The sequence below is a fragment of the Pseudorasbora parva genome, chromosome 22, assembly GCF_024679245.1.
Source record: "Pseudorasbora parva isolate DD20220531a chromosome 22, ASM2467924v1, whole genome shotgun sequence".
Lineage (NCBI taxonomy): Eukaryota > Metazoa > Chordata > Actinopteri > Cypriniformes > Gobionidae > Pseudorasbora > Pseudorasbora parva.
The window spans coordinates 2,142,183-2,169,217 of record NC_090193.1 but is presented as its reverse complement, the minus strand read 5'-3'; the positions used below and the strand labels follow the sequence as shown (position 1 = coordinate 2,169,217).

Genomic DNA, 27,035 nt, shown 5'->3' with positions numbered 1-27,035 from the left:
GTGACATTACAAGGTAAAAAATAAATGTATTAATTCAAATAAATGCGTCGAAGAAAAACGAGCAAGGCTGAGGCATGCGGCAAAACAAAGGAAGCGGGCTCTTGAAATTCTGGTGGATAATCATCAGCAGAAATAGGGTTTAACTTACAAGGGGATGTACAGAGCCAAACCCATATTGATGCATTAGTAACCAGTGGGCTCTACAGTTTTCAGTTTTGAGTGTTAATAAAGACACTAAGATGATTTCCAACATGCATTATATCTGGTTGTTGTCTTCTTGTTTTTGTTTTGTTTATGTATTCAGCTCCCACAGCTATTGAATTATTTTTGTGTGTTTTATAAAGGGTTGTTCCATGAAAGCCCGTTTCCGCCACTAAATAAAAAGAGTAAATGCGACTTTTTATCTCAGAATTCTGACTCTTTTTTTTCTCCCAATAGCGAGTTTTAAAGTCAGATACTGAGATAAGTCGCAATTACCCTTTTTATTTAATAACTTTTTTTTTTTAGGGGCGGAAACCGGGTTCCATATCGTTCCTTAAGACAAAAAAAACCTTTTTACCTCTTACTTGTTAGAATTAGTGCAAAGATACTTGCGCATATACTTTAAATGAGCATAAGTAAGTATATATATATATATATATATATATATATATATATATATATATATATATATATATATATATATATATATATATATATATATATATATATATTATATAAGTGTTCTGACGTCTGAGAATATTTTCTCTATCCACACAATGTTCTCTCCTTTTTTTACCCCTCGCCCGTTTGCATCCCTGTAGTTGAGAGATGAGGTGAATTTAGAGGCTTTTGCAGATTATTGCAAATCTTGTAGGGACTGGATCAGGGTTGATATGTGAATGTGTGTGTGTGTGTGTGATAGTTGAAAGGCTCCGATCTGGACTTGACTATCGTGAAAGGAGCCGGAGTGTCCAGAGCCCCGCTGACCACTGCAGCCTGTGCTTACGTCAACCTCAGAGTCATGCTCAAGGACAAGCAGCAAGGTACGCCACCACTGCTCCAGTTAAGACGATCACAAGAGAGCAAAGGCCACGTTTACGAGAGACTATTGATAAATCCGGTTATTCCCGATTAGCCTATATATTCATTATATTAGCCTATATATTCATTATATTAGCCTATATATTCACTATATTAGCCTATATATTCACTATATTAGCCTATATATTCATTATATTAGCCTATATATTCACTATATTAGCCTATATATTCACTATATTAGCCTATATATTCACTATATTAGTCTATATATTCATTATATTAGCCTATATATTCACTATATTAGTCTATATATTCATTATATTAGTCTATATATTCACTATATTAGTCTATATATTCATTATATTAGTCTATATATTCATTATATTAGTCTATATATTCACTATATTAGTCTATATATTCATTATATTAGCCTATATATTCATTATATTAGTCTATATATTCATTATATTAGTCTATATATTCACTATATTAGCCTATATATTCATTATATTAGCCTATATATTCACTATATTAGCCTATATATTCACTATATTAGCCTATATATTCACTATATTAGCCTATATATTCACTATATTAGCCTATATATTCACTATATTAGCCTATATATTCACTATATTAGTCTATATATTCACTATATTAGTCTATATATTCATTATATTAGTCTATATATTCATTATATTAGCCTATATATTCACTATATTAGCCTATATATTCACTATATTAGTCTATATATTCACTATATTAGCCTATATATTCATTATATTAGTCTATATATTCATTATATTAGCCTATATATTCATTATATTAGTCTATATATTCATTATATTAGCCTATATATTCATTATATTAGCCTATATATTCATTATATTAGCCTATATATTCATTATATTAGTCTATATATTCACTATATTAGCCTATATATTCATTATATTAGCCTATATATTCACTATATTAGTCTATATATTCACTATATTAGTCTATATATTCACTATATTAGCCTATATATTCATTATATTAGTCTATATATTCACTATATTAGCCTATATATTCACTATATTAGCCTATATATTCACTATATTAGCCTATATATTCACTATATTAGCCTATATATTCACTATATTAGCCTATATATTCACTATATTAGTCTATATATTCACTATATTAGTCTATATATTCACTATATTAGCCTATATATTCACTATATTAGCCTATATATTCACTATATTAGTCTATATATTCACTATATTAGTCTATATATTCACTTTATTAGCCTATATATTCACTATATTAGCCTATATATTCACTATATTAGCCTATATATTCACTATATTAGCCTATATATTCATTATATTAGCCTATATATTCACTATATTAGCCTATATATTCACTATATTAGTCTATATATTCACTATATTAGTCTATATATTCACTATATTAGCCTATATATTCACTATATTAGTCTATATATTCACTATATTAGTCTATATATTCACTATATTAGCCTATATATTCACTATATTAGTCTATATATTCACTATATTAGCCTATATATTCACTATATTAGCCTATATATTCACTATATTAGTCTATATATTCACTATATTAGTCTATATATTCACTTTATTAGCCTATATATTCACTATATTAGTCTATATATTCATTATATTAGTCTATATATTCATTATATTAGTCTATATATTCATTATATTAGTCTATATATTCATTATATTAGTCTACAGGTCCTTCTAAAAAAATTAGCATATTGTTCATTATTTTCCATAATGTAATGATAAAAATTAAATTTTCATATATTTTAGATTCATTGCACACCAACTGAAATATTTCAGGTCTTTTATTATTTTAATACTGATGATTTTGGCATACAGCTCATGAAAACCCAAAATTCCTATCTCAAAAAATTAGCATATTTCTGCTTCAGTGCGGCGTGGCATGGAGGCGATCAGCCTGTGGCGCTGCTGAGGTGTTCTGGAGGCCTAGGATGCTTCGATAGCGGCCTTAAGCTCATCCAGAGTGTTGGGTCTCGCGTCTCTCAACTTTCTCTTCACAATATCCCACAGATTCTCTATGGGGTTCAGGTCAGGAGAGTTGAGCACAGTAATACCATGGTCAGTAAACCATTTACCAGTGGTTTTGGCACTGTGAGCAGGTGCCAGGTCGTGCTGAAAAACCAAATCTTCATCTCCATAAAGCTTTTCAGCAGATGGAAGCATGAAGTGCTCCAAAATCTCCTGATAGCGAGCTGCACTGACCCTGGCCTTGATAAAACACAGTGGACCAACACCAGCAGCTGACATGGCACCCCAGACCATCACTGACTGTGGGGACTTGACACTGGACTTCAGGCATTTGGGCATTTCCTTCTCCCCAGTCTTCCTCCAGACTCTGGCACCTTGATTTCCCAATGACATGCAAAATTTGCTTTCATCCGAAAAAAGTACTTTGGCCCACTGAGCACCAGTCCAGTGCTGCTTCTCTGTAGCCCAAAAGTGTCTTGACCTGGGGAATGCGGCACCTGTAGCCCATTTCCTGCTCACGCCTGTGCACGGTGGCTCTGGATGTTTCTCCTCCAGACTCAGTCCACTGCTTCCGCAGGTCCCCCAAGGTCTGGAATCGGTCCTTCTCCACAATCTTCCTCAGGGTCCGCTCACCTCTTCTCGTTTTTTGCCACACTGTTTCCTTCCCACAGACTTCCCACTGAGGTGCCTTGATACAGCACTCTGGGAACAGCCTATTCGTTCAGAAATGTCTTTCTGTGTCTTCCCCTCTCGCTTGAGGGTGTCAATGATGGCCTTCTGGACGGCAGTCAGGTCGGCAGTCTTACCCATGATTGCGGTTTTAAGTAATGAACCAGGCTGGGAGTTTTTAAAAGCCTCAGGAATCTTGTGCAGGTGTTTAGAGTTAATTAGTTGATTCAGATGATTAGGTTAATCGCTCGTTTAGAGAACCTTTTCATGATATGCTAATTTTTTGAGATAAGAATTTTGGGTTTTCATGAGCTGTATGCCAAAATCATCAGTATTAAAACAATAAAAGACCTGAACTATTTCAGTTGGTGTGCAATGAATCTAAAATATTTGAAAGTTAAATTTTTATCATTACATTATGGAAAATAATGAACTTTATCACAATATGCTATTTTTTTTGAGAAGGACCTGTATATATTTATTATATTAGTCTATTTATTCATTATGTTCTACTTAACCTGTTACTGATGTCTTTTTTTATTTAATGTGTGTTTAAATAAATCTGTCATGATTTGACAACTGTGTATAAATGATTATATTTCATCAAATTGGAGGGAAAAAAATTGTAATTAGATTTAGAAGTTAATGCAAAAACTGCCTTATGTGAAGCTTAGGAGTGTTGATTATTATATCTAAGAAGAAATAACTGAATTGAGGCTAATAGTTGGGCTCTGTTGTTAACCTTTAATAATACAATGTGTAGCCTAAGTAACGGCTCCCTATATAGTTTACAGCATTATCTTTAAGAAACTTTGTTATAATTGAATTAATTTACAGACAGACACAATTTTTTCAGTAAACCGCTGTTGAATAAAAATAATTAAAAAGCAATTTTATAAAAGCTGTACCAAAATCGCACCAAACCGTGACTTCTAAACCAAGGAAGATCATGCCGGTAAACACACTCACTGCAGGTTGATGAGAAGGACACAGGTACTCGAGAGCTGTCCGTGTTTACTCTCGCTCCATTCCTCTGTCTCTCAGAGGGTGTCGTTCTGCTGGAGAATCCCAAAGGCGATGCCATGCTGGACCTGGAGCGGCTGAAGACGGTGTGCTGCAGTGTGTTTGGACTCAACGGTGCACCTGTGGCCATATTCAATGGGAAGACAGGTGAGATCTGGCTCATAGATGCATCACAGACGCTTAACAAGCCCAGAGCGATGGACACACGCGGTAAGAACCTGCTTGTGAAGTGGTTACGCTAGAACCGCTTCATCTCGGACAGTCCTTTGGGAATTTGAGTCCACACCTGCTTGTGCTTTCAAAACGCTATCAAACACTTTCAAAACACCTTCAAACACTATCAAACACTTTCAAAACACCTTCAAACACTATCAAACACTTTCAAAACACCTTCAAACACTTTCAAAACACTTTCAAACACTATCAAACACTTTCAAAACACCTTCAAACACTATCAAACATTTTCAAAACACCTTCAAACACTATCAAACACTTTCAAAACACCTTCAAACACTATCAAACACTTTCAAAACACCTTCAAACACTTTCAAAACACTTTCAAACCACTTTCAAACACTATCAAACACTTTCAAAACACCGTCAAACACTATCAAACACTTTCAAAACACCGTCAAACACTATCAAACACTTTCAAAACACCGTCAAACACTATCAAACACTTTCAAAACACCGTCAAACACTATCAAACACTTTCAAAACACCGTCAAACACTATCAAACACTTTCAAAACACCGTCAAACACTATCAAACACTTTCAAAACACCTTCAAACACTATCAAACACTTTCAAAACACCTTCAAACACTTTCAAAACACCTTCAAACACTTTTAAACACTTTCAAAACACCTTAAAGCTATTTCAAACACTTTCAAAACACTTTCAAACACTATCAAACACTTTCAAAACACCTTCAAACACTTTCAAAACACCTTCAAACACTATCAAACACTTTCAAAACACTTTCAAACACTATCAAACACTTTCAAAACACCGTCAAACACTATCAAACACTTTCAAAACACCTTCAAACACTTTCAAAACACTTTCAAACACTATCAAACACTTTCAAAACACCTTCAAACACTATCAAACACTTTCAAAACACCGTCAAACACTATCAAACACTTTCAAAACACCGTCAAACACTATCAAACACTTTCAAAACACCTTCAAACACTATCAAACACTTTCAAAACACCTTCAAACACTTTCAAAACACCTTCAAACACTTTTAAACACTTTCAAAACACCTTAAAGCTATTTCAAACACTTTCAAAACACTTTCAAACACTATCAAACACTTTCAAAACACCTTCAAACACTTTCAAAACACCTTCAAACACTATCAAACACTTTCAAAACACTTTCAAACACTATCAAACACTTTCAAAACACCTTCAAACACTTTCAAAACACCTTCAAACACTATCAAACACTTTCAAAACACTTTCAAACACTTTCAAAACACCTTAAAACTATTTCAAACACTTTCAAAACACTTTCAAAACACCTTAAAACTATTTCAAACACTTTCAAAACACTTTCAAACACTTTCAAAACACCTTCAAACACTATCAAACACTTTCAAAACACCTTCAAACACTTTCAAAACACCTTCAAACACTATCAAACACTTTCAAAACACTTTCAAACACTTTCAAAACACCTTAAAACTATTTCAAACACTTTCAAAACACTTTCAAACACTTTCAAAACACCTTAAAACTATTTCAAACACTTTCAAAACACTTTCAAACACTTTCAAACATTTTCAAAACGCGTTCAAACACTTTCAAAACACCTTAAAACTATTTCAAACACTTTCAAAACACTTTCAAACACTTTCAAAACACCTTAAAACTATTTCAAAACACTTTCAAAACACGTTCAAACACTTTCAAACACTTTCAAAACACCTTAAACTTATTTCAAACACTTTCAAAACACCTTAAAACTATTTCAAAACACTTTCAAAACACGTTCACACACGTTCAAAACACTTTCAAACACGTTCAAACACTTTCAAAACACGTTCACACACGTTCAAAACACTTTCAAACACTTTCAAAACACCTTCAAACACTATCAAACACTTTCAAAACACTTTCAAAACACCTTAAAACTATTTCAAACACTTTCAAAACACTTTCAAACACTTTCAAAACACCTTAAAACTATTTCAAAACACTTTCAAACACTTTCAAACACTTTCAAAACACCTTAAACGTATTTCAAACACTTTCAAAACACCTTAAAACTATTTCAAAACACTTTCAAACACTTTCAAAACACTTTCAAACCCTATCAAAACATGTTCAAACACTTTCAAACTTTCAAACACTTTCAAAACACTTTCAAACACTTTCAAAACACGTTCAAACACTTTTACACACATTCAAAACACTTTCAAACTTTCAAACACTTTCAAAACACTTTCAAACACTTTCAAAACACTTTCAAACACTTTCAAAACACTTTCAAAACACTTTCAAAACACGTTCAAACACTTTTACACACATTCAAAACACTTTCAAACTTTCAAACACTTTCAAAACACTTTCAAACACTTTCAAAACACTTTCAAAACACGTTCAAACCAGTTCAAACACTTTTACACACATTCAAAACACTTTCAAACACTTTCAAAACACTTTCAAAACACTTTCAAAACACTTTCAAACACTTTCAAAACACTTTCAAACTATCAAAACACTTTCAAACTATCAAAACACTTTCACACACTTTCACACACTTTCACACACTTTTAAAACCCTTTCAAAACACTTTCAAACACTTTCAAAACACGTTCAAACCCTTTCACACACATTCAAAACACTTTCAAACACTTTCAAGCCTCAAACACTTTCAAAACATTTTCAAACACTATAAAAACATTTTCAAACTTTCAAAACACTTTAAAACACTTTCAAACTTTCAAAACACTTTAAAACACTTTCAAACTTTCAAAACACTTTCAAACACTTTTAAAACACTTTCAAACACTTTAAAAACACTTTCAAACTTTCAAAACACTTTCAAAACACTTTCACACACATTCAAAACACTTTCAAACTATCAAAACACTTTCAAACACTTTCAAAACACTTTTAAAACACTTTCACACACTTTCAAAACACTTTCAAACTATCAAAACACTTTCAAAACACTTTCAAAACACTTTCAAACACTTTCAAAACACTTTCAAACACTTTTAAAAACTTTCAAAACACTTTCAAACTTTCAAAACACTTTCAAAACACTTTCACACACATTCAAAACACTTTCAAACTATCAAAACACTTTCAAACTTTCAAAACACTTTCAAACTATCAAAACACTTAAAACACTTTCACACACTTTCAAACACTTTCAAAACACTTAAAACACTTTCAAAACACTTTCAAACACTTTCACACACTTTCAAAACACTTAAAACACTTTCACACACTTTCAAAACACTTAAAACACTTTCACACACTTTTAAAACACTTTCAAACTATCAAAACACTTTCAAACACTTTCAAAACACTTTCAAACACTTTCAAAACACTTTCAAACACTTTCACACACTTTCAAAACACTTAAAACACTTTCACACACTTTCAAAACACTTAAAACACTTTCACACACTTTTAAAACACTTTCAAACTATCAAAACACTTTCAAACACTTTCAAAACACTTTCAAACACTTTCAAACACTTTCAAAACACTTTCAAACACTTTCACACACTTTCAAAACACTTAAAACACTTTCACACACTTTTAAAACACTTTCAAACTATCAAAACACTTTCACACACTTTCAAACACTTTCAAAACACTTAAAACACTTTCAAAACACTTTCAAACACTTTCACACACTTTCAAAACACTTAAAACACTTTCACACACTTTCAAAACACTTAAAACACTTTCACACACTTTTAAAACACTTTCAAACTATCAAAACACTTTCAAACACTTTCAAAACACTTTCAAACACTTTCAAAACACTTTCAAACACTTTCACACACTTTCAAAACACTTAAAACACTTTCACACACTTTCAAAACACTTAAAACACTTTCACACACTTTTAAAACACTTTCAAACTATCAAAACACTTTCAAACACTTTCAAAACACTTTCAAACACTTTCAAACACTTTCAAAACACTTTCAAACACTTTCACACACTTTCAAAACACTTAAAACACTTTCACACACTTTTAAAACACTTTCAAAACACTTTCAAACCCTATCAAAACATGTTCAAACACTTTCAAACTTTCAAACACTTTCAAAACACTTTCAAAACACGTTCAAACACTTTTACACACATTCAAAACACTTTCAAACACTTTCAAAACACTTTCACACACTTTCAAACTTTCAAAACACTTTCAAAACACTTTCACACACTTTCAAAACACTTTCAAACTTTCAAAACACTTTCAAAACACTTTCACACACATTCAAAACACTTTCAAAACACTTTCAAACACTTTCAAAACACTTTCAAACTATCAAAACACTTTCAAACCCTTTCACACACTTTCAAAACACTTAAAACACTTTCACACACTTTTAAAACACTTTCAAACACTTTCAAAACACTTTCAAACCCTATCAAAACATGTTCAAACACTTTCAAACTTTCAAACACTTTCAAAACACTTTCAAACACTTTCAAAACACGTTCAAACACTTTTACACACATTCAAAACACTTTCAAACTTTCAAACACTTTCAAAACACTTTCAAACACTTTCAAACACTTTCAAAACACGTTCAAACCAGTTCAAACACTTTTACACACATTCAAAACACTTTCAAACACTTTCAAAACACTTTCACACACTTTCAAACTTTCAAAACACTTTCAAAACACTTTCAAAACACTTTCAAACACTTTCAAAACACTTTCAAACTATCAAAACACTTTCAAACTATCAAAACACTTTCACACACTTTCACACACTTTCGCACACTTTTAAAACCCTTTCAAAACACTTTCAAACACTTTCAAAACCCTTTCAAACACTTTCAAAACACGTTCAAACCCTTTCACACACATTCAAAACACTTTCAAACACTTTCAAGCCTCAAACACTTTCAAAACATTTTCAAACACTATAAAAACATTTTCAAACTTTCAAAACACTTTAAAACACTTTCAAACTTTCAAAACACTTTAAAACACTTTCAAACTTTCAAAACACTTTCAAACACTTTTAAAACACTTTCAAACACTTTAAAAACACTTTCAAACTTTCAAAACACTTTCAAAACACTTTCACACACATTCAAAACACTTTCAAACTATCAAAACACTTTCAAACACTTTCAAAACACTTTTAAAACACTTTCACACACTTTCAAAACACTTTCAAACTATCAAAACACTTTCAAAACACTTTCAAAACACTTTCAAACACTTTCAAAACACTTTCAAACACTTTTAAAAACTTTCAAAACACTTTCAAACTTTCAAAACACTTTCAAAACACTTTCACACACATTCAAAACACTTTCAAACTATCAAAACACTTTCAAACTTTCAAAACACTTTCAAACTATCAAAACACTTAAAACACTTTCACACACTTTCAAACACTTTCAAAACACTTAAAACACTTTCAAAACACTTTCAAACACTTTCACACACTTTCAAAACACTTAAAACACTTTCACACACTTTCAAAACACTTAAAACACTTTCACACACTTTTAAAACACTTTCAAACTATCAAAACACTTTCAAACACTTTCAAAACACTTTCAAACACTTTCAAAACACTTTCAAACACTTTCACACACTTTCAAAACACTTAAAACACTTTCACACACTTTCAAAACACTTAAAACACTTTCACACACTTTTAAAACACTTTCAAACTATCAAAACACTTTCAAACACTTTCAAAACACTTTCAAACACTTTCAAACACTTTCAAAACACTTTCAAACACTTTCACACACTTTCAAAACACTTAAAACACTTTCACACACTTTTAAAACACTTTCAAACTATCAAAACACTTTCACACACTTTCAAACACTTTCAAAACACTTAAAACACTTTCAAAACACTTTCAAACACTTTCACACACTTTCAAAACACTTAAAACACTTTCACACACTTTCAAAACACTTAAAACACTTTCACACACTTTTAAAACACTTTCAAACTATCAAAACACTTTCAAACACTTTCAAAACACTTTCAAACACTTTCAAAACACTTTCAAACACTTTCACACACTTTCAAAACACTTAAAACACTTTCACACACTTTCAAAACACTTAAAACACTTTCACACACTTTTAAAACACTTTCAAACTATCAAAACACTTTCAAACACTTTCAAAACACTTTCAAACACTTTCAAACACTTTCAAAACACTTTCAAACACTTTCACACACTTTCAAAACACTTAAAACACTTTCACACACTTTTAAAACACTTTCAAAACACTTTCAAACCCTATCAAAACATGTTCAAACACTTTCAAACTTTCAAACACTTTCAAAACACTTTCAAAACACGTTCAAACACTTTTACACACATTCAAAACACTTTCAAACACTTTCAAAACACTTTCACACACTTTCAAACTTTCAAAACACTTTCAAAACACTTTCACACACTTTCAAAACACTTTCAAACTTTCAAAACACTTTCAAAACACTTTCACACACATTCAAAACACTTTCAAAACACTTTCAAACACTTTCAAAACACTTTCAAACTATCAAAACACTTTCAAACCCTTTCACACACTTTCAAAACACTTAAAACACTTTCACACACTTTTAAAACACTTTCAAACACTTTCAAAACACTTTCAAACCCTATCAAAACATGTTCAAACACTTTCAAACTTTCAAACACTTTCAAAACACTTTCAAACACTTTCAAAACACGTTCAAACACTTTTACACACATTCAAAACACTTTCAAACTTTCAAACACTTTCAAAACACTTTCAAACACTTTCAAACACTTTCAAAACACGTTCAAACCAGTTCAAACACTTTTACACACATTCAAAACACTTTCAAACACTTTCAAAACACTTTCACACACTTTCAAACTTTCAAAACACTTTCAAAACACTTTCAAAACACTTTCAAACACTTTCAAAACACTTTCAAACTATCAAAACACTTTCAAACTATCAAAACACTTTCACACACTTTCACACACTTTCGCACACTTTTAAAACCCTTTCAAAACACTTTCAAACACTTTCAAAACCCTTTCAAACACTTTCAAAACACGTTCAAACCCTTTCACACACATTCAAAACACTTTCAAACACTTTCAAGCCTCAAACACTTTCAAAACATTTTCAAACACTATAAAAACATTTTCAAACTTTCAAAACACTTTAAAACACTTTCAAACTTTCAAAACACTTTAAAACACTTTCAAACTTTCAAAACACTTTCAAACACTTTTAAAACACTTTCAAACACTTTAAAAACACTTTCAAACTTTCAAAACACTTTCAAAACACTTTCACACACATTCAAAACACTTTCAAACTATCAAAACACTTTCAAACACTTTCAAAACACTTTTAAAACACTTTCACACACTTTCAAAACACTTTCAAACTATCAAAACACTTTCAAAACACTTTCAAAACACTTTCAAACACTTTCAAAACACTTTCAAACACTTTTAAAAACTTTCAAAACACTTTCAAAACACTTTCAAACACTTTCAAAACACTTTCAAACACTTTTAAAAACTTTCAAAACACTTTCAAACTTTCAAAACACTTTCAAAACACTTTCACACACATTCAAAACACTTTCAAACTATCAAAACACTTTCAAACTTTCAAAACACTTTCAAACACTTTCAAAACACTTTCAAACGTTCAAACACAAAAAACACTTCCACATGTTGATCCTTGTAGCCAATCACAGACACATCCGATGAGTCACATTTTTTAAAATGTCATTACTTTTGACAACACTAATCTGCCATTGATTCGAAATACGGTCAGCTGAGCCCTCGCTTGCACAGGGTTTATTTATTTGTTCGTCCGTCTCTGTTTGGAGTTCAGTGAAGCGGTTGAGTGTGCTTTCACGCAGGTCATTGATTCCTCAGCTGATCAGTGTTTAGTCGTGTGTGTGTGTGTTCTCTTCATCTTAGTTCTTTACACGCTCACGTTTGTAGGTTGTGTTCTCACGACACCATCATTCTTCGCTCTTCAGATCAAACACATGCAGACACACACAAGCATGTGATCGCAGATTTAGTCGTCACTGGTACTTTAAGATCCAGGTGTGTGTGTGTTTCAGCGCTGCGTGCTGACACCGATCTGATGTCTCTGAGCGGGAAGACGCTGACGGTGACCTCGGGTTCGAGTCCTGCTGACGTGAGCAGCTCAGACGCTCCACTGTGTCCATACGTCAACCTGCAGCTCATGAACGCCAGTCCAGCAGGTGAGACGCATCACCACACACACACACACACACACAGAACACAATCCCATCATGCATTTTGATGAGCTCTGAGAAAAATCCATCCAATATGGCGAGAGAAATGTTGATTCAGTATATTGATTCAAAATTGTACAAAATTAAACGTAAAAAATATCATTTTTCTTTTTACCGAAGCGTTGAGCAGAACGTTTACCTGTGTGGTTTGAGCTCCTGCCTTACAGAGCGTCTCGAATCAGACACAGACAGACAGAGTTATTATCCAGAGCTACAACTAAACATCCATAAAGACTAAAAACATCCATTTTTGTTACTCTCTGTGTGATGGTGTGTATGTGAGCGTGTGTGTTGCTCTGGCGTGTGTGTTGCTCTGGCGTGTGTGTTGCTCTGGCGTGTGCGTGTGTGTTGCTCTGGCGTGTGCGTGTGTGTTGCTCTGGTGTGTGCGTGTGTGTTGCTCTGGCGTGTGTGTTGCTCTGGCGTGTGCGTGTGTGTTGCTCTGGCGTGTGCGTGTGTGTTGCTCTGGCGTGTGCGTGTGTGTTGCTCTGGTGTGTGCGTGTGTGTTGCTCTGATGTGTGCGTGTGTGTTGCTCTGATGTGTGCGTGTGTGTTGCTCTGATGTATGCGTGTGTGTTGCTCTGGCGTGTGTGTTGCTCTGGCGTGTGCGTGTGTGTTGCTCTGGCGTGTGTGTGTGTGTTGCTCTGGTGTGTGCGTGTGTGTTGCTCTGATGTGTGCGTGTGTGTTGCTCTGATGTGTGCGTGTGTGTTGCTCTGGTGTGTGCGTGTGTGTTGCTCTGGTGTGTGCGTGTGTGTTGCTCTGGTGTGTGCGTGTGTGTTGCTCTGATGTGTGCGTGTGTGTTGCTCTGATGTGTGCGCGTGTGTTGCTCTGATGTGTGCGTGTGTGTTGCTCTGATGTGTGCGCGTGTGTTGCTCTGGCGTGTGTTGCTCTGGTTTGTGTGTTGCACTGTGTGTGTGTGTGTTGCTCTGATGTGTGCGTGTGTGTTGCTCTGATGTGTGCGTTTGTTGTTCTGGCGTGTGCATGTGTGTAGCTCTGATGTGTGTGTTGCTCTGATGTGTGCATGTGTGTTGCTCTGGTGTGTGTGTGTGTGTTGTTCTGCTGTATGTGTGTGTTGTTCTGCTGTATGTGTGTTACTCAGGCGTGACTGTGCGTGTGTGTGTTGTTCTGCTGTATGTGTGTGTGTTCTGGTGTGTGTGTGTGTGTTGTTCTGCTGTATGTGTGTTACTCAGGCGTGACTCTGTGTGCGTGTGTGTGTTGTTCTGCTGTATGTGTGTGTGTTCTGCCGTATGTGTGTGTGTTCTGGTGTGTGTGTGTTGTTCTGCTGTATGTGTGTGTGTGTTCTGGTGTGTGTGTGTCACTCTGGCGTGACTCTGTGTGTGTGTTCTGCTGTATGTGTGTGTGTTCTGCTGTATGTGTGTGTGTTCTGGTGTGTGTGTTGTTCTGGTGTATGTGTGTGTGTTCTGGTGTATGTGTGTGTGTTGTTCTGGTGTATGTGTGTGTTCTGGTGTGTGTGTGTTGTTCTGCTGTATGTGTGTGTGTTCTGGTGTGAGTGTGTTGTTCAGCTGTATGTGTGTTACTCTGGCGTGACTCTGTGTGTGTGTTGTCTTATAGAGTGTCAGACAGGAGATGTGGCCACGCTGCTCTTGATGAACCCAGCGGGTAAGAACGCCTTACTCTGCCCGGATCTGCTGCGCGAGACGGCTAAAGTCTTCGGCCTGAGGGGCAGGCGGCTGATGCTGTGTGTGAATGAAGAGCTCACAGAAGGTGAGCAACACCTGATCACAACATGCACTTCACTCAATCTGTACTCTGTGTGTGTGTGTGTGTGTGTGTGTGTGTGTGTGTGTGTGTGTGTGTGTGTGTGTGTGTGTGTGTGTGTGTGTGTGTGTGTCTATCTGTGCCTGTGTGTATGTGTCTCTGTGTGTCTATCTGTGCGTGTGTGTGTGTGTGTGTGTGTGTGTCTCTGTCTGTGTGTCTCTGTGTGTGTGTGTCTCTGTGTGAATGTGTGTATCTGTGTCTGGGTGTATGTGTGTGTGTCTGTCTATCTGTGAGTGTGTGTGTGTCTCTGTGTGTCTATCTGTGCGTGTGTGTCTGTCTGTGCATGTGTGTCTGTCTGTGCAAGTGTGCGTGCGTGCGTGCGTGCGTGTGTGTGCGTGTGCGTGTGCGTGTGCGTGTGCGTGCGTGTGCGTGTGCGTGTGCGTGTGCGTGTGTGTGTGTGTGTGTGTGTGTGTGTGTGTGTGTGTGTGTGTGTGTGTGTGTGTGTGTTTTGAGGGTTGATTTACTGGCTCACTCACACCTACTCCACTGGAGGACACCTTCACTGCGCCTCTCACTTGAGCAATAAATAATCCCAAACCAATCACTGCGCTCCGGTAACAGACGTGGCTTCCCTTCAGATCAGGGTTGAGCGAGGCAGATGAGGTCAGTCCGCTGACCTTCAGTGACCTGGAAGTGATGGCTTTAGGAGACCGCACAGACTGAGAGTATGCCATGCAACAGTCATTATGGTTTTACTGCATTTGGAAATGGATTTTCCCTGACCTTTGGTTGTGATTGGTGAATAAAAACATGTGCACTGCCATTCAAACGTCCTTGATCGGTGAGATTTTTAATGTTTTCAGAAGAAGTGTCTTCTGCTCGCCAAGGCTGCATTTATTTTATTAAATAATTAAATGACTGTTTTCTATTTGAATATATATTTAAAATGTAATTTATTCCTGTGCATCTTCAGCATCATTCCTCCACTCTTCAGCGTCACATGATCCTTCACTAATCACTCTCAAATGAGGATTTATGATCAACACACACTTATGATTATTATCTGTGTGTAAAACAGATTCTCTGATGAATAGAAAGTTCAAAAGAACAGCGTTTTTCTGAAATATAATCTTTTGTATCATTATAAATGTCACATTTGATCAATTTAATGCATCCTTGATGAATAAATGTATTCATTTCTTTAAGCTCTTTCCCAGAAAAGTTAATAATGATAAATTATTTCCGACCCAAAACTTTTGATCGGTAGTACAATGTAGCAAAAGCTTTATATTTCAGATAAATAATGTTCTTATGAGCTTTCTATTCATCAGAGAATCTGTTTTCCACACTGATAATAATCATAAGTGTGTGTTGATGATCAGATCCTCATCTGAGAATGATTAGTGAAGGATCATGTGACGCTGAAGACTGGAGGAATGATGATAAACTCAGCTTTGATCACAGGAATAAATCACACTTTACTAATATTTCATAATATTACTGTTATATTTTTGTTTGTTGTATTTTTAAATAAATAAACGCAGCCTTGATGAGGAGAAGAGACTTCTTCTTAAAACAATAAACATCTCAACGATTAAAAACTAGAGATGCTCATATGGACCGTTTAACCGTTAGTAAGAATTTTGACCGATTATTACTATCAGTTTAACGGTTTAAAGTTGTTTCTTCTCGCTTTTGTTTGTTTGTTTGTTTGCTGCATGATTAAAGAAAAGCGTGCTGTGTTTGTTAACTCACGGGCCGCGTCGACACGTGCGGACACAGACATATTACACAAAATGAAGCAATGAGAAAGAAGAAGCCTACATGTTGGCCATTTCAACATGAGGGGCGATGAAGTTACTTGCAAAATATGCTACGCGGTATTAAGAGCAGTAGTTCAAGCTCCTGACTGTTGGAAAGCTAATGAAAGGCGTTTATCTCTGTATCCCCGAGCATCAGTGCCATCTGAAGCCTTGCTGAAAGCGTTTCGTAGTGTGCTTTTGGTCACGTTTACTGAAGTAAACATTGTCACTAGGGCCGGGACTTTAACGCATTAATAAAGATTAATTAATTACGGGACTTTAACGCGTTAATTCATTACGCAAAAAAAAAAAAAACATAATTTTAACCACACTTATTTTTGCACCGCGGAACGTTTTTCAATGAATGAGTTTCGACGGGCCGATTATACTGGAACACCAACTAGCGCTCACGAGTCACGACAACAACAAACCATAGTGGCCCTGAGCGGCAGTGGCTCAGTGGTTCTTGTAGGTTGTCTACAAACCGGAAGGTTGGTGGTGGTTCAATCCCCGGTGTCGAAGTGTCCATGAGCAAGACACCTAACCCCAGCTGCTCCCGACGAGCTGGATGGCGCCTTACATGGCTGACATCGCCGTCGGTGTATGAATGGGTGAATGTGAGGCAAAAATGTAAAGCGCTTTGGATAAAAGCGCTATATAAATGCAGTCCATTCCATTCCATTTACATGAACGAAGAAGCTGATGAGACCCTGTGGATGGGACATTTTGTTTTAAAAATTGAAAGGATGGAAGCGTCGACAAGAGTACGGTTGTGTGCAAGCTATACAACGAGGAGTTAGCGTATCAGCGCAGCACATCGAGCCTCAAATATCACAAATACGCTTTTGCTGCACTTAATGGCAAACACTACACTGCTGGACTGAAATAAATCAACTATATTTTGTTGATTACGCTTATGCATTCAGTCATTATTCAATGGTATACTAAAAATCCATGTGAAAAATGACTTCTCACTGTTCTCAGGTCAAATATATATATGCAATTAAAATGCGATTAATTTCGATTAATTAATTACACAGCCTCTAATTAATTAGATTAATTTTTTTAATCGAGTCCTGGCCCTTATTGTCACATATGTTCTTCTCGCCGCTGTCCTGATGGTTTATAGAAGAATTACTCCGAGTCGCCCTCTGTCGTTTAAAGAACAGCACAACGGCGAGCGGATCGGCCTGTTTATTTTATGCTTTTTGTTTATATGATTTTATTCTGTTTATCTCTGTTGTCAGAAACGCTGGAGCTGTGTGAACATGTGATAATGTGAGTCCAGGTTCTGTTGTTGAGCTGTTTTGTATGTTCTGCTGTTTGCACAGTAAAATAAACCCGTGAAAAAAGTCTTTTTAACGGGTCACAGACACTCGTCAATCGTATTTTTATTAAATGCCAATTCAATATTATAATCTTATCAGTTAACCGTTAATAATCGATTAATGAGCACCGGTGTAGGTCGGAAAAATGAACCGAAATGAGCATCCCTATTTTGAATGACAGTGCACAATTAGAGATATTGGTGAATTTGAGTGGTGTGTTAAAAGATAAGATTAAAGTTAGATGTCACTATCACACAACATCTCACCAGTGACTAGACGCGTTCATTGCTGGTTTGATTCCTGACTTCTTGAAATGGTTTTAAAAGCTGCTAATATGTGCCAGTGTTCCTCTAAAACATCTGGAAATGAAACGCCCTCATCTCGGAGCCAGAGCACGTTTGTTCTGTTCGTTTGTGCTGTTTGTCCGAAGCCGCTTGTGTTTGTTTGCTTGTTTAGAAGGAAGTGGGTCATATATCCCAGAGGCCTCTTCTGTTCTCCGAGACACGCAGATGAAGATGGCCATCGTGTGCTCAGGTGTGTCTCGGAGACGGCAGATATCAGTGTTTCGCAGCACAGACGCTGGACTCCCATGATGCACTGCGCTGAGAGCTTCTGCTCCACTTCACCACTGTCTAGAAACAGGTTCACTTCTCCATACTGTGGAAAACCCCCCTGAATATGATTACTTAAAGGAAGTGTATGTAAGATTGTGGCCAAAACTGGTACTGCAATCACTTTTAAATGACTGTAGAGCGGTGTATCCCCCTCCCCATGACTCGAGGTTGCCAAATTGGCTGCAGGATCAGCAGAACGTTTGTAGATCTGTCTGTTGATCAGTCATCAGTCATCCTGGCACTTTTCACATACTGTTTTCGGACAGAATACTCTATTGACGTTCTGTTTTTAGCACACTATGTAGCAGAGAATTAATAGATTTCAGATGCAGTGACTCTTAAATAGTTCAAATGCTCAGTCTCTTTGCATTGTGTGTTTTCAGAACTGACGGCGTCCGCTCTGAAGACTCTGAACAAGAAGACCCTGTATGTCAAAGTTCTTCCCACAACAGCAGAAGCGTAACCAGATCAATCCTGCGTCTAATGGAGGTCCTGACAGCAGCTCGTCCTCGTTCCTCATGCTTTATAGGTTTGGTGTTGGTAATGCTAAAGGGAAACAATGTGATGGTCAGATAAATCTGTAGATTGAGAGTACTGACGATTCAGATGCTTTCTGTAACTGGGGCTGTACTCTGATCATGTGGGGAAGCTTTTAATAAACCTGGATGTGCAAATACAACTATGAGTTATTCATTTATCATTCTCTTCAGCATGACACTGCCATGACAATGCAATCCAAATGCTGTGCAAATGTTTATGTTTCTAAATATCATACTTTAATAATAGTCATTGGTAGAAAACCTGGAAAATTGATGACAGATTTCCCATTTCTGAAAAACATGGACAATTAGAGAAAATGTAAAATGTCCTGGAACTGTAGAATTTAAAAAGTTCTTTTCAAAAAGTTCAAATGAGTGCAGCGAGTGTTAAAGGTGCCCTAGAATGAGTTGAAACAATATGTTAAATTGTTCTCTGATATCTACAAAGAGGGTGTGTGGCTTATTTAAGAGCAGAAATTGTACAGATATAGTTTTACAGGTCCATTTACAACCCTATAAATTGTCTCTAGGATGTAATGCTCTGTTTTTGCCTTATTTGGAAGAGTCATGAATATTAATGTTGAGCTCTGCTCTGATTGGCTTATTTCAGCAGCTCACAGCAGTTCAGTGAAGCGGCTCGTGAGTCCTGACAGAACACAGACCGACTGAACGACACTTTAAGCAGAACATCTCAAATGGAGATTGATCAAATGCAGCTTACTTGTTTATTGGTGTTTTCAGATCATCCGCACGCGAGGGAGAGCTTGTGTTCGTGTGGTTGCCAGATTTCAGTAATTAAATCCCCCAAACAGAGCTTTTCTGTGAAAAGAAACCCGTATTCTTAGATTTCATGTGACGTCACACAGTGGTGCGGCCGCCATTTGTAGGACTGAATTGCCACGTGCGTCTATCTGCTGTGCTGTGGGCTGTGACAACAGCAAATAAAATAAACATGGATTAACGTTTTACAATATCCACAAAAACCCTGAGCGTCGTCAGAAATACTTTGCTCTTTTTCTGCTAACTTTTAACAATCATTTATAATAATAAAGTACTAAAATGAGGCCGCAAAGACATCGTCGGCAGTATTCACGCCAAAGAATATTTTATTATGTAGGCTACTGAGAGAAGTGCCATCGATGTGTTGCTGTAAAACTGCAACAACAAAACAGCGCAAATAGGCTACTTAACCTTCCATAAACTAGACTTTACACAGAAAGAAAAATAGCTACTCACTCCAACCTACGGTGAAGTCATTAACAATGTTTTTAACACAAATTTTGTTGATTAATCATATGTTTGGCAACGTTATTCTCTAAGGCTAATATTCAACGGTTATAGTAGGCTACATGAAAAATGTGCCGTGCGACCGCACGTCAATACATGCTGCTTTCAATAGGATAAGAGTGAAATGGAAATAGCGATCTAAATTTTGGGGTGGCACCCAGGGTGGCCGGTCAAATGTCGAGGTGTCCAGTGCCACCCGCACCCCTCTGGCTCCGCCACTGGGTGTCAGCAGCTCGTTTGGCAGTAAATAAGGATCTAATCCTAAAGACAAGTATCTATTTTCTTTAAGTATCTACATACCGTTGCTATTGACGTTTTGTCAGTGGTGAGATGTGCTATTTTGGTGTGTGAAATCTTTCCGATCATAGATATAGCCTACATAATAATGTAATCATGTAATTATTTTACATCTCGTTCAGATGGGTCTGTCTGCGGTCTGCAAGACAGAGGCGTGGTCCTAAAGATGGCGGCCGCGGCAAAAAAGTCACGTGACTCAAACCCATGAATACACTCAGAGGGTTTTTACCTAATAAACATGTCTAATCTGGCAACCATATGCACGTGAGCTCTCTCTCGCGCGCGGATGATCTGATAACACCAATAAACAAGTAAGCTGCATTTGACCAATCTCCATTTGAGATGTTCTGCTTAAAGTGTCGTTCAGTCTACATTTTAGACTTGTCTTTTTTCGTCAATGATATTGCGTGTTTATATAACGTTAGTCACAATGTAGGCTAACGTTACGCAGTGACTGTGATGTAGCCTAATCTGAAATACAAATAGGCAAAAACATCATAGGAGACACCATACTTCAGTTCTCAAAAATATAAATATATAACTTATATTTTTACATAATGAATAGCCTTGTCAAATGACTGCCGTTTTAACTTATATGGTGGAGAAGGTGACGTTTGCTAGAAGGATCGAGTGAACGATCTGTAAGCAGAGTCTCTATGGTTGTATTTTGTAATACAAAATATTACCCATTGTCATTAGACACACTATTTAGTTTGGTATGGTACTCGGTGTTTCCTATTGTTACTGTACTAGCATCTTGCCTTATCTAGACAATGCGGTCTCTCTAAGAAACTTTCAATTTAATCAGAAATTGTTTTAACAGTCAATAAGTGGATAAATTACTTAATGCAGGAATATAGTCGCCCCTTTCTTCAGTTTAAGACACTGAGCGAAGCTTAAATGGGCCGAACAAACGAATGATCTTGAATTTAATTGTTGTGTTATCGGATTATAAGCACCAACCATGACTGTTGACATTTTTTGATCTGTGGGAAGGAAATGTAAAGTCCTCAGGTCTCCTGAACAGCCTGAACATGACGTGTGTCCATGCGAGCAGCTAGTTTTGATGATTCGGCTCCGTCAGTTCCGCCTGACAATGAACATGTTTGGACAGATGCAAATGTTGGGGGCGTGCATATAGATGATCCCCAACGCTTACGTCACGGTTGGGTTTATGTTGAGAAGCACTTTTTTTTTTTTACTTTTTTTTTTTGGATTCACGTGATTTACATCAGAAGGAGGAGGCAATGATGTTTGAGACTCACAGTATGTGATGTCCATGGACTGAACTCTTATTATTTCACCATGGCAAGGTTAATTCAATTTTTCATTCTAGGGCACCTTTAACTGGTAAGCAGCTTCCTAATTCAGTAACTTCCTAATTAATATTTTAATGTGATTTAAGGCCAGTAAGAGATTGATTGTGCGGTGTGGCTGACTTCATCGAGTTCTCCGTGAGCTTGAACTGCAGTGATTATAAAGGCAACACTCTTTGTTATAACAATTAGTCCTAATGAGCTTATATTTAAAAAAAAAAAAACATTTTATAGTCATGGCAACAAACTATGGAAGCTTCTTTCTGCCACTGAATAAAAAATAAAAAAAGGTAATTGCAACTTTGTATCTCACATTTTAAAAAAACGTCTTGCAATTGCGAGTTATAAAGTCAGAGTTGTGTGATAAACTGATGTCGCAGTTAACGTTATTTTTTATTGTGTGGCTTAAACAATCTTCCATAGTCATAATGACTGATTAAGAACTCATTTAAAAACTGTTTCATCGTTAAGCCATGGCAATAAACTACGCCTTTAATAGACTTCGAGAGCAATAAATGACTTAAGAACGTGATCCTTGTCTTTTATTCTCGCTGTAGTAAAATTGAAAATGTCCTGGTAAACGATTGCTGATTGAGTGGGAAGACTGATAAGATTTGAATTAACAAAACTTGAGAGGTTCCGGTCCCCCTATTGGACATCCATTCACCCCAAATCTTTCATAATGACATGGTAAAAGTAATCCATGTGGTTTAATCAAGTCTTCTGAAGAGGCACGGTTGGTTTAAATGTTTAATAAAGGCTTTTATTTACATATAAACATCGGTCAACGGACATATATTGATGAAAATTAATTTGCAACTGTTCTTCCAAACCTCATGGGCTCAACACTTGAAAATGGGTAAGTTTCAATTAAAAAAAGCAACATTTTGAACAAAAAGCTGAAAAAAAATCAGAAAGACTGTTTCCAGATCAGATTCAGAGATGATCAAACACAGATGAGGAGATCGAGTCCATCTACACCTCCCAAAATTAGATTAGTGAATCCCGTCATTTCAATGAGAATCGGCACAAAGTTCGTCTGATGGATGTCCAGTGGTGAAAAAAAGACCTTCCGGATGAAGTTTGGTGAACTTTCGTAAAATAGGCTGTTTGTAAAGCACTTGGTTACTCTGCCTTCACACGGGGCGTCGGCGTTAACGCTTCTCATTTACCTTGAATGGGTGACACATCATGCGTTGCCAACTGAATTGTGGGTTCCGTCACGTTGCAAGATTTCTCCACTTTTCAGGTGCCGATGCAGGCGTCATCCAATCAGATCGCCCTATGCCCCTGCTCTAATTGGCTGCGGTCAGACTTCAGTGTAAACGCCCATTGCTGTGATTGGCTGCTGTGAGACTTCAGTGTAAACGCCCATTGCTGTGATTGGCCGCTGTGTGACTTCAGTGTAAACGCCCATTGCTGTGATTGGCTGCTGTGAGACTTCAGTGTAAACGCCCATTGCTGTGATTGGCCGCTGTAAGGCTTCAGCGTAAACGCCCATTGCTGTGATTGGCCGCTGTGAGACTTCAGCGTAAACGCCCACTGCTGTGATTGGCTGCTGTGACACTTCAGTGTAAACGCCCACTGCTGTGATTGGCCGCTGTAAGGCTTCAGCGTAAACGCCCATTGCTGTGATTGGCCGCTGTGAGACTTCAGCGTAAACGCCCATTGCTGTGATTGGCCGCTGTGAGACTTCAGCGTAAACGCCCATTGCTGTGATTGGCTGCTGTGAGACTTCAGTGTAAACGCCCACTGCTGTGATTGGCCGCTGTGAGACTTCAGCGTAAACGCCCATTGCTGTGATTGGCGGCTGTGAGACTTCAGCGTAAACGCCCATTGCTGTGATTGGCTGCTGTGTGACTTCAGTGTAAACGCCCACTGCTGTGATTGGCCGCTGTGTGACTTCAGTGTAAACGCCCACTGCTGTGATTGGCCGCTGTGAGACTTCAGTGTAAACACCCACTGCTGTGATTGGCCGCTGTGTTACTTCAGTGTAAACGCCCACTGCTGTGATTGGCCGCTGTGAGGCTTCAGTGTAAACGCCCACTGCTGTGATTGGCCGCTGTGAGGCTTCAGTGTAAACGCCCACTGCTGTGATTGGCCGCTGTGAGACTTCAGCGTAAACGCCCATTGCTGTGATTGGCTGCTGTGTGACTTCAGTGTAAACGCCCACTGCTGTGATTGGCCGCTGTGTGACTTCAGTGTAAACGCCCACTGCTCTGATTGGCCGCTGTGAGACTTCAGTGTAAACACCCACTGCTGTGATTGGCCGCTGTGTTACTTCAGTGTAAACGCCCACTGCTGTGATTGGCCGCTGTGAGGCTTCAGTGTAAACGCCCACTGCTGTGATTGGCCGCTGTGAGGCTTCAGTGTAAACGCCCACTGCTGTGATTGGCCGCTGTGAGACTTCAGTGTAAACGCCTACTGCTGTGATTGGCCGCTGTGAGACTTCAGCGTAAACACCCACTGCTGTGATTGGCTGTTGTGACACGTCAGCGCAAATGCCCACTGCCGTGATTGGCCGCTGTGAGACTTCAGCGTAAACACCCACTGCTGTGATTGGCTGTTGTGACACGTCAGCGCAAATGCCCACTGCCGTGATTGGCCGCTGTGAGACTTCAGCGTAAACGCCCACTGCTGTGATTGGCTGCTGTGACACTTCAGCATAAACGCCCACTGCTGTGATTGGCTGCTGTGACACTTCTGCGTAAACGCCCACTGCTGTGATTGGCGGCTGTGAGACTTCAGCGTAAACACCCACTGCTGTGATTGGCTGCTGTGAGACTTCAGCGTAAACACCCACTGCTGTGATTGGCTGTTGTGACACGTCAGCGCAAATGCCCACTGCCGTGATTGGCCACTGTGAGACTTCAGCGTAAACGCCCACTGCTGTGATTGGCTGCTGTGACACTTCAGCGTAAACGCCCACTGCAGTGATTGGCCGCTGTGAGACTTCAGTGTAAACGCCCACTGCTGTGATTGGCTGCTGTGACACTTCAGCGTAAACGCCCACTGCAGTGATTGGCCGCTGTGAGACTTCAGCGTAAACGCCCACTGCTGTGATTGGCTGCTGTGACACTTCAGCGTAAACGCCCACTGCAGTGATTGGCCGCTGTGAGGCTTCAGCGTAAACGCCCACTGCCGTGATTGGCTGCTGTGAGGCTTCAGTGTAAACGCCCACTGCTGTGAGACTTCAGTGTAAACGCCCACTGCTGTGATTGGCCGCTGTGTGACTTCAGTGTAAACGCCCACTGCTGTGATTGGCTGCTGTGTGACTTCAGCATAAACGCCCACTGCTGTGATTGGCCGCTGTGTGACTTCAGTGTAAACGCCCACTGCTGTGATTGGCCGCTGTGTGACTTCAGTGTAAACGCCCACTGCTGTGATTGGCCGCTGTGTGACTTCAGTGTAAACGCCCACTGCTGTGATTGGCCGCTGTGTGACTTCAGTGTAAACGCCCACTGCTGTGATTGGCCGCTGTGTGACTTCAGCGTAAACGCCCACTGCTGTGATTGGCCGCTGTGAGACTTCAGCGTAAACACCCACTGCTGTGATTGGCCACTGTGAGACTTCAGTGTAAACGCCCACTGCTGTGATTGGCCGCTGTGAGACTTCAGCGTAAACGCCCACTGCTGTGATTGGCCGCTGTGAGACTTCAGTGTAAACGCCCACTGCTGTGATTGGCCGCTGTGAGACTTCAGCGTAAACGCCCACTGCTGTGATTGGCTGCTGTGACACTTCAGCGTAAACGCCCACTGCAGTGATTGGCCGCTGTGAGACTTCAGTGTAAACGCCCACTGCTGTGATTGGCCGCTGTGAGGCTTCAGCGTAAACGCCCACTGCCGTGATTGGCTGCTGTGAGGCTTCAGTGTAAACGCCCACTGCTGTGAGACTTCAGTGTAAACGCCCACTGCTGTGATTGGCTGCTGTGAGGCTTCAGTGTAAATGCCCACTGCTGTGATTGGCCGCTGTGAGGCTTCAGTGTAAACGCCCACTGCTGTGATTGGCCGCTGTGAGGCTTCAGTGTAAACGCCCACTGCTGTGATTGGCCGCTGTGAGGCTTCAGTGTAAACGCCCACTGCTGTGATTGGCCGCTGTGAGGCTTCAGTGTAAACGCCCACTGCTGTGATTGGCTGCTGTGAGGCTTCAGTGTAAACGCCCACTGCTGTGATTGGCTGCTGTGAGGCTTCAGTGTAAACGCCCACTGCTGTGAGACTTCAGTGTAAACGCCCACTGCTGTGATTGGCCGCTGTGTGACTTCAGTGTAAACGCCCACTGCTGTGATTGGCTGCTGTGTGACTTCAGCATAAACGCCCACTGCTGTGATTGGCTGCTGTGTGACTTCAGTGTAAACGCCCACTGCTGTGATTGGCTGCTGTGACACTTCAGCGTAAACGCCCACTGCAGTGATTGGCCGCTGTGAGACTTCAGTGTAAACGCCCACTGCTGTGATTGGCTGCTGTGACACTTCAGCGTAAACGCCCACTGCAGTGATTGGCCGCTGTGAGACTTCAGTGTAAACGCCCACTGCTGTGATTGGCCGCTGTGAGGCTTCAGCGTAAACGCCCACTGCCGTGATTGGCTGCTGTGAGGCTTCAGTGTAAACGCCCACTGCTGTGAGACTTCAGTGTAAACGCCCACTGCTGTGATTGGCTGCTGTGAGGCTTCAGTGTAAACGCCCACTGCTGTGATTGGCCGCTGTGAGGCTTCAGTGTAAACGCCCACTGCTGTGATTGGCCGCTGTGAGGCTTCAGTGTAAACGCCCACTGCTGTGATTGGCCGCTGTGAGGCTTCAGTGTAAACGCCCACTGCTGTGATTGGCTGCTGTGAGGCTTCAGTGTAAACG

At 38.6% G+C, this 27,035-nt stretch overlaps 1 protein-coding gene across 1 annotated transcript in view; it reads left to right on the top strand.

The window, feature by feature from the left end:
* The window catches only part of iars1 (isoleucyl-tRNA synthetase 1), a 134,514-nt gene extending 115,085 nt beyond the window's left edge, over positions 1–19,429 (top strand). The window contains exons 30-34 of the mRNA XM_067431363.1: positions 905–1,025; positions 4,794–4,919; positions 13,094–13,237; positions 14,860–15,012; positions 19,134–19,429. Coding sequence (XP_067287464.1) covers positions 905–1,025; positions 4,794–4,919; positions 13,094–13,237; positions 14,860–15,012; positions 19,134–19,213 — 624 coding nt within the window. The 3' untranslated portion in view covers positions 19,214–19,429. The remainder of the gene's footprint in view (positions 1–904; positions 1,026–4,793; positions 4,920–13,093; positions 13,238–14,859; positions 15,013–19,133) is intronic.
* The last annotated feature ends 7,606 nt before the right edge of the window (positions 19,430–27,035 follow it).